At 35.4% G+C, this 9438-nt stretch overlaps 1 protein-coding gene across 3 annotated transcripts in view; it reads right to left on the bottom strand.

Moving 5' to 3' along the window:
- Window positions 1–127: 127 nt before the first annotated feature.
- Window positions 128–9438, bottom strand: part of arhgap27 (Rho GTPase activating protein 27) — a 38720-nt gene continuing 29409 nt past the window's right edge. Inside the window, exons 5-18 of one of the 3 annotated variants that reach the window (XM_084434052.1) lie at window positions 9253–9333; window positions 8347–8454; window positions 7718–7789; window positions 6078–6154; window positions 5872–5959; window positions 5689–5790; window positions 5493–5591; window positions 5294–5396; window positions 4105–4230; window positions 3901–3999; window positions 2394–2471; window positions 1871–1999; window positions 1326–1431; window positions 128–1229 (exon numbers count right to left, since the gene is read on the bottom strand). In XM_084434052.1, the coding sequence (XP_084290178.1) occupies window positions 1055–1229; window positions 1326–1431; window positions 1871–1999; window positions 2394–2471; window positions 3901–3999; window positions 4105–4230; window positions 5294–5396; window positions 5493–5591; window positions 5689–5790; window positions 5872–5959; window positions 6078–6154; window positions 7718–7789; window positions 8347–8454; window positions 9253–9333 (1443 nt within the window). In that variant the 3' untranslated portion in view covers window positions 128–1054. The remainder of the gene's footprint in view (window positions 1230–1325; window positions 1432–1870; window positions 2000–2393; window positions 2472–3900; window positions 4000–4104; window positions 4231–5293; window positions 5397–5492; window positions 5592–5688; window positions 5791–5871; window positions 5960–6077; window positions 6155–7717; window positions 7790–8346; window positions 8455–9252; window positions 9334–9438) is intronic. The other 2 variants (XM_084434053.1, XM_084434054.1) reach the window with 2 other exon arrangements.

Here is a 9438-nt window from a genome sequence, read left to right as displayed (position 1 = left end):
TATTTGAAACCTACATTTTCAGCATAAAATGATACCAATTTAGCTGAAATCTTTTAACAGTTATCAATCATTTCGTCAATATATCGGTCACAGTATGAATAAAAAAAAAGTGAATAACAATGAAGCATTTATTTATAAAAGAGTTACTTTATTAAAAGCTTGCTTACTTCAGGTAATGTACAGCATAAATATGCCTTTTCTATATACAGACGCCTTTAAACATCTTACAATGATTATTACTGTATAAGTGTGCCAATTTCCGTAAAATATTAATGCTAGATCTATGTGCAAATTCTATTTCACAGATTCTATATTTTGGTACCACAAAATCTAAACTATTGTGCCTTTAATGACAATGTACAAGTCTTACAGCTTAGCATTTCCAGTTTACAATTACAGGCCTGCAGTATTTTCTTTGTAAAGTTCTATGTTACAGATGCAAGTTTACAAAGAAGAAAAACTAAAATTGATATCTAAACATAAACATGTTGTACTTTAATATCATTCATCTATTATCACATTGCCAAGGAATAGGATAAAAACATTCAGTGTTTCACAGGACTCTAGAAAGGCAAAAGACCACCGAAAAGCAAAGTTAAACTAAATTATTATTTAACTGACCTGTTTCGTTTGTAGCAAGAAAAGCCAGTGGCAGCTGATAACTATTTTAAAAAGAAAACTCACTAATATTCTTAGAAAACTTTCTGTGATGGGAGCTCTCCTTAATTCTAAAAGGAAACATCAAAATATTTAAACTATATTAAACTATATCATTTTAAAATGTGTATTGCCCATTCAATATTTAAACTGCTCATGTAAAACCTTCATTCTGTTTCAGTGATATTAATAAATTAACCATGTAAGCTACTTTTCTAGATTTTTGTTGCATATCTATTCATATCCTTCTGCAAAATGTGCCAGTCAGAGGCTTTCCTTCACAGAGCTGATACATAATGTCCTTCTCACTGGACTGAGATGAGTTTTGCACCTTCTCTCCCACTATCTCCAGCATTTGAGTTTTTTTTATTTATTATTCAGTGCAAGTTCATGTCAATCACATGTGGAAGATCGACTCAAATTCATTGAGTAAGAATTCTACAATCTGGTTCTGGAAGACCATGTATGTGGCGATGTTTGCCGTCTCCACCTCTGGTTTGAGTAACGTTGGGCCGAAGACGATCGCCACATTCTGCACAGTCATTCTGTTCTCATTACCATGTTGAACGACCCTGAAAGAAAGAGACAGAGAGACATGCTGTAGAAACATACTGTAATATTAATAAAAAAAGATGTAAATACATGCATGTAAAAGAATAACAACATACTTGCGTAAATGGCTGAAGAGAGCCTCCATTGTGTCACGGTTGGGTGCTGGCAAAGACCGCACAACATTTCTCATGTGAGATATTTTATTGAAATAATCAGGGATTTCTGTAGACAGACAGATAAATAAATAGATTAGATAGACAGACAGACAGATAGATGTATAATGTATAGACAGACAAAATATATTCATATGCATATCATTATATTATATTAAATAAATGGGTTCAAAAATTAATGAAAATTATGAATACTGAATATTATCAGTGAAAAGCTGAATTATTATGAATAACAGATTTCAGAATGTCTTTTTTGGGGGGGGGAAGTCTTTTTGTGTGTCATGTTTGAGCTGCATAAATTAATAAAAACCTAATGTTCATGTTATCTAGTACAATTTAAGAATGATCTAAAGAGCATGTTGTGCTTCAATGGCAGCAAGAATATCTGACAAAAGAGTAAATCTGGCCACTGAAAAACCCAGACTGGAAACCCACTACAGTCGTACGTCCCCCGTTTTTATGTACAATCCATTTAATCAGGATCTTACTGATGCCACAGATGAAATCATTGAAGAGATTGTAAGGGAACAGAGGCTCCTGCAGCTCTCTGAAGAAGAGCTTCAGTGCTCCTGTGATCACATGGATATCCCAGTTACCCTCTTCCAGGTCCAGATCCTCTGGAGAAACACAGAGAAACACACGAGTCAGTCAGAGCTGCTGCTGGGAAACATTTATAAACTGGGCTAAAGCATCAAGAGAGCACAGTGAATATAAGTGGAAAATGCATGGGTCATTAAAATTAAAATTCACCAAATTTATGAGAGAAAAAATAATATAACAACTAATAAGTGGTGCAAAAGTTGACAGACTGAAACTTTATTTAGAAGGCGGGACTTATTCAGCCATATTGTGCATTGCACTTTCTCCCATTCATAGTAATATGAGTGCATCTAAAGTCTTCAGAGAAACAAACAAACTATAATCCAGAGTATGACATCTTGGTGAAAGACATGAAGTGAAGAACTGAGTTGATGAAAAACTAAGTATAAAATGAATGCAGATTAATTTTACCATGATCTGCTTTGAAACGCAGTTTCTGGATGACCGCCAAATTCCCACTAACTCTGTAGAGTCCATCGATCCACAGACCTGATGGATGACAACAACAAAAGAAATTTGTTTTTATTAGACAGGGCTGTGAACACTCAACATTTTTGATATTTAACTTGACAGCGCATTTTTGACAGCGCTTGTCAGTGTCAAATTGACTGAGTTGACCAATCAAATCAGAGGAGGCGGGCTTTACTGTCCATATACACCGAACACGAATTCCAGCACGGCACTTACATTTTTAAAGGTGAAATGTTGAACGAATCACAGTAATATCCAGAGTTTTACTACTTGACTTATTTTGAATTAAATAAGTAACTAAATAACTAAACTTTGCCATTTTGAATTGAAAATATAGGCTGAATCAGTAGACGTGTTTCCATTACAGAATTGCGCAAAACTTTTGCGCTATTTTCTGAATGTCGATAAAATACTATTGCGAAATGACAGCGTTTCCATTAACTGATGTTATGCGACTAAAACTTAATAATTCCTAGTATAGCGAGAAGACATTGAGGTGGCACGTATGAGGTGTTTAGGTGTTTCTCCCTCATATCTGCTTCGAGGTCTTGATTAATTGGGGCATTTCTTTGTTGTTTAAAATCCAATATTCCCGTAATTCTTTTGTCTTTCATGAGTTTAATAAAGAACTCTGTCTCATCTTCTGTCCAAACATACCGCGCCATCTTTAAAGAATGATCGACTTGCGGCAGGTGACCTGTTATGCGGAAAAACTGTTTCCATTGCGATATATGGGAGTTTTTGCGAAATTGAAGCGTTTCCATTGAGCGTATTTTCAATTCGCAATTTCAATTTGCGCAATTTGAAGGGTAATGGAAACGCAGCTATTTATATGAATCATGTAATTCATAACTGAACATTTTGCTCCTCTTTGCGTTTTCAACATATTAGGCATATGAATAAGAGTGAATGTGTGCATATATTAAAATAAAAATATAATTTGCAAATAGTTCAAATTGATTACTTTACTTTACTTTTCCCGTTTCTTTCTTTTTCTATATTCCCATAAATCCATGTCAATTATTAACTGCGATTACAACTGCCTTGGAAGCTGAAGCTTGGGATTGTGGTTAGGGGCGTTACATTTACGACAAGTTCTTGAGGTGTTTGGCCAATCACAACGCACTGGGTCAGCTGTCCAATCAGAGCACTCTGGGCTTTTCAGAAGGAGGGGCTTCAAAGAAATAAGCAAGTTTCAGACAGACTGGGAAGAGAGGAGCTGCAATAATGTACAGTATGTGAAAAATAATGTGTTTGTTTGGGGCATGTTAGCCTATTCTATTACACCCAGTAAGCAAAACAACGAACTTTTAAAATAGCATCATATGACCCCTTTAATTATTTAATTCCTTTAAATAAAAAGGCCATTATGAACCGGCCTTGATATTAATGACATAAATCATTTCAATTAGTAATGCTGTTTGGCAGTTGGGTAAAGGTAACAAACCTCTTTTCTCTACCGCCCGGATGCATTTCTCCACAAAGCTGGGCACTCTCGTGTTCTCTTGGTTACAGAGATTGTGCAAGTGACATCCAAATACATTTTCTAAAATGAAAAGAGGCGAAGGGTCACATTAGAATCATTCCTCAACGAAATCTTGAGCTTCTGTCAAAGTAATAGGAAATGGATGAGGTAGAGTGATGGTCTGACCTCTGATATATCCCTTCTCTTTGACTGACTGCAGGGTGGGCCGCTTGAGGAGAAACTTCTTCAGTTTGGTGCGAACCTTCTTCTGATCTGCTTCAGATGCCGAGCTGGATGAAGGCAGTCGAGATGCTAATGAACAGGAAGAGGGCGTTACATATTTACACTCATTACCATTCTCTGTTCAAAAAGCGTCTTTATTTAAGGATGAACATGCACTGACATAATTTACTCAACCTTATATCATTGGAGTCCAGACAACATTTAATGTTGGACAAAAGAATTTAAATAATCTTTCAAGATATGTTCTATTGTGTTCAACGGAAGGGAGAAAGTCACATTTTATTTTGGGATGAACTGTCCCTTTAACTCTGGTGGTCTTTGGTAATTTTAGAAGTGTTTTATTATTATTATTTTTTGCTTCATCATAATGGTTTGAAACGTGGTGACTTTTGTGGCACTTGCTATACATACATAAATATTAGTGCCGTCAAATCGATTAATCGTAATTAAATCGCATCTAACATAAGAGTTTGAGTTTATATAATATACGTGTGTGTACATATATATATATATATATATATATATATATATATATACAGGGTGGGCCATTTATATGGATACACCGTAATAACATGGGAATGGTTGGTGATATTAAAGTCCTGTTTGTGGCACATTAGTATATGTGAGGGGGCAAACTCCTCAAGATGGGTGGTGATATATACATATACTAATGTGCCACAAACAGGACTTTAATATCACCAACCATTCCCATGTTATTACGGTGTATCCATATAAATGGCCCACCCTGTATATATACATATACAGTATGTGTGTATATATATATACACACACACACACACACACACTATTTCTCCCACCAGATGGCACCAATCTTACTTCCACGCATTACTCTATTTATAACTTTAACACTGTATTAATTGAAAATCATATCAAAATGTTTTTATACAGAAATAAATGCTGCATAATTCAATGAATATTGTCTAGTATCATGAAATCCTCTCAAGATACAAAATATTAAAGAGTAAATATCATGTAACCAAAATATAGTACATTAAATTCATTCAAAAAATGTATAGGCTTAATGTATACAGTCTATTTTGACCGCTAAGGCTCACAAGTGTGACCCCTAAAAGAGGAAAATCTGAAGGTTAAGAATCATTTGCCACACTACCATTGCTCATAGTTCTTTTGTCAAAGGGTTTTTCCTCTCTGTCTAAGTTTGAGAACTTCTCACTGATTTCCTCCTCATCTTCAGAGTGGTGCTGATCCAAATCCTGACGGCCCAGAGCAAAAAGACAGATGCGATTATGCAGATTTCATGGAGAAAAACATAACCGAGTGTTTGTTATTGATCACGATGCAAGGCTCACCAGCTGGCTTATGGTATCTACGATGACTTTATACCAGTCAGTGATGATGCTCTCAGTGTCGTACTGGATCAAGTACTCCGCGCCATTCCGACTCTTCAGCTGAATGAACAAATACACAAGGAATGCATCAACAAGACACACTAGTAAAGTAGATGATCATCCAGCGTAATCTTGGGTAGTGTTGAAATGGCCATACCTCAAAAACATTTTTCTTGCTTGATTTGTCCTTGGTTGCCCAGCCAATTGTAGCCCCTTTCAGATCAACTGTGAATTCTGGGACTATATGATTTGTCTTGCTCTACATAATACAAATACATTCAGTATTACAAAACAAAAATGAAATACTTGATAATGCAAATTCATGGATTTAGATTCTCACCGATGCTCCGGTTGGCGTGGACTTTGGGTCCTTATGGAATGTCAGTATTCCTCCATGGAGAACCGTCCAGGAATGACCCCAGTTCTTCCTGTGGGAGGATTGATAAAATGTTAGACATTTACATACAATTGTTATTTTTCACCGATACAGTTATAGCTATCAAAGCAGTACCACCACTGATTTAAGTTCATGATGGAAAACTTTACCTAATTTTCTTCCCGTTTTCAGACACCTTTGTTTTGTTCAGGATTCCAGCCTTTTCCAAGTTTGAAACCTGAAAAAACTATTAATGAGTTAATACAGCCTTTCTGAAAAGAAAAGAAAACAACAACAACAAAAAAAAAACAGGATAATATCAGGATAATAGTACAGAATAATATCTGACAACATGAAAGTGAAGTAAATTTGAACCTTTGAGGTTCCCCTCAAAATGCAGAACAGAAAAAGTAGATGATTGTTTAGCTATTTTTTATAGCAATGGTTTCAAATTTAAGAGACCATTCAGAATATGGCACTGTTTATTATGCTTATTTAATAATATAAGTCACAAGCAGCCTATTGTTATCCACACAGGTAGGAAGTGTTTGAGCTAAAACACCTTTAACCATGGTAAAATCACTGTAACTTGAATGTCCTATTGCTTTTATAAAATGGACGAAACATCAATACAATATACGCCAATTTTCAATAATCTGTTAAATTTGTCATTAATAATAGTCAAATAATTTGTATTGCACGTTTCACAACACACATTGTTTCAAAGCAGCTTTACAGAAAATCTTGTAAATATTATAATATTCTTCTTCTTGCCTTATAGTCGCATTTAGCCGATTTGAGCTGGGCGATAATATAGTTTACATTTTGGTACGATTACTACGATACAAGCAAATCAAGCTGTTGCGATTTGCCTTATACAATATATAGCCTCATGCTAGTATAGTGTATGTATGCTTCGAATATAATCCAAATAATATAATAATTAGAAATAAAAATCCAGTAATATAGTACTTCATTAGCCAATGTGTAGGCTGTTTATTGTTGCCAAGCAAACTAGTAGCATTAGTGTTTTAATATAGAATGTGCAGTCACAAATGTTTGTTCATCTGCATTTTACATTCGGCTCATCCAATCAGAATTTAGCATCAAAACTGTTGTATAAAACAAACAATCCAATATTACATGCCTACATGTATGAATGATAAAAGCCTTACTGTGGCAGTACCACGGTACAGTGATGTATCAGATGGTAAAACCATGGAAATCAATGGGCCTCTAAGATATTTAAATGGTACGCATGGTACTACCAGGGTAAATGTCCAAAAACTCAAGGCACTGCCATGAATTTGCATCTAAATCTCAAGGGAGTATCATGACACATTTGGTATTTGTTTGTCTGAGTGGAAGGCCGCAATCAGGCTCTAAGTTCCACTAGGAACCACCAGAGGACAGTGTGGCAAAATAATATTACACTGGGTCACTCTTCTAGTCATAAATCTAACACTTTTGATCAGACATCTCTCCACTAGTCCTAACCTACTTTTACTCAGCATTGTTTGTGGAACTGTATAGTAAAAATTTCCAGTGTAATTTATCCAACACCTTTATACAGGCATTCCCAAACCCAACAGTTCCCAAGGAAAACATTTAAACAAGTTTATGGCACAGCATGTCTACCTAACAAGTCACATGATTCTAGCTAACATTCATGCCAGTAAGCTAATAATGAGCATATCATAATCACATGAATGATGTTTGAAGACTTCATTCATGTAGTTTATTGTAAAATTTAGATCAACTGGATTTTGCCCACATTTTCTTATGCATAAAGTCTGAACTGGAATCTTACATTATGTGGCATCTCAGGAGAGCCTGAGGCATCACTGTCTGATCTATTCAGAGGGTATGATGAATGACTCTTCTGTTAAGACAAAATCACATGTGTAAAGCACACTCTGCATGCCTTCGAAGCTCAAAAGAGAGAGACAAAACAATTTAACTGTTGGGAAATATACAATTTTCAGTATTTTTCCAATACGTGCGTTAGTAAACACCACCACTAGTAATATAGTCCAGTATCAGTGTTTTAGTAACTGAATTCATTTCCATGGATCAGTTCAGTGAAAACAGAATAAATAGTGAGTATATGTTTGGATATACTACTGAATGATAGGAAGGACTGGGAAGGACTTAAATAGAGCAACACTATAACTGAGTCTCAGGTGCATTCTAGAGCCTGTTTAGGAAACACGGTCACTAAGGACACACATGAAGGATCAGGTCTGCGTCATATGCGTCAGGGCATCGCTCCGTGGAAGTGTTTGTTTATGAGTGTGGGTGAATCCTGATTTTTATTACAGGTATTTTACTCCAATTACCCAGAATTCTCTAGAACACATGGAATGGATGTGCTTTATTCACCAAAGTTTTATACAATTTTGGGCATTAATTAAATTCGCAACTTCTGCGAGTACATACATCTTCCTGGTATCCTGTACTGTGTCTCCAGCTTTGTGTCGATCCCATTGAGTCCTGCTCTCCTGAGGCTCCATTTCCCACTCCATACTGTCCTGGATTTCCAGAGTACTAAAAGTGTGAGAGAGAATTTGTATTAGAAATGATGCCTTTATGATACGTTTTTGTACTTATTTGAAATTGCAAGTACACTGTTAATAAAACAACGATTATTGGAGTACGTTTTACAAGAAAAAAAAAACAACATTTCTATCTTTCTACTTCTTCAAAGTGTTATTTTTGCCATTTCTTTGTAGGTATTTGTGAAATTTACTAGCAATTTCTGAGTGAAAAGGGTTTCAAAGTAAATCACCAGCCACTTGATTTAAGGAGAATAGCAGCAAGGACATTCTGCCAAATGTATCATTTTGTGTTTTCACTGTATATAGAAAATGATGTCGGAATAGTTTAGGACAGTGGTTCTCAGCAATCTTCCAAGGGGGCCTTAAGATAACTTAAAATGATTTAAAATAAGACAAAACAACTAAAAAACAATATATGTCTTATTGTAGCTTAACTTACCCCCTTAACAAGTGGTTATTTTTTATTTATTTATTTATTTTGAAGAAGAACCAGGATTCTCATCACGGAAAGTTTATATACAAAAGACAGCCAAACTTTAAAAGTATGATTTCCAGAGCTGGAAAAGTCATGGGGATAAATGAAATATTGAAAGTCCATAGGCATTTTTATACACTTTATGAATAAGCATTTTTTTTTTTTGTTATGCCATTCTCTAAAATATTTTACTGAGAGAAATTTTCAGCAGACAAGCACAAAGTTATAGTCAGCTGGTTTGGATTTGAATATAGTTCTTGGTGTGAACAGGCCTTTAGGAGACCCATCCAAAAGTTTCCCACTGTATCCCACCTCAGGTAAGCTCCACTGGGACTTGCTGCCGTCTCTTAGGTAGTAGTATGTCCGCCCTCGATCATCTAGCGACTTAATCCACTGTCAACAAGACACTTCGTTAGTTCATCAAATTACAAAACTAGCCCACAGCCATACTATCATACATCTCACTAATAATAGCAAGTAATCAGCCCAAATATTATA

The sequence above is a fragment of the Rutilus rutilus genome (genome assembly GCF_951802725.1).
Source record: "Rutilus rutilus genome assembly, chromosome: 16".
Lineage (NCBI taxonomy): Eukaryota > Metazoa > Chordata > Actinopteri > Cypriniformes > Leuciscidae > Rutilus > Rutilus rutilus.
This window is presented reverse-complemented; position numbering and strand designations above follow the sequence as displayed.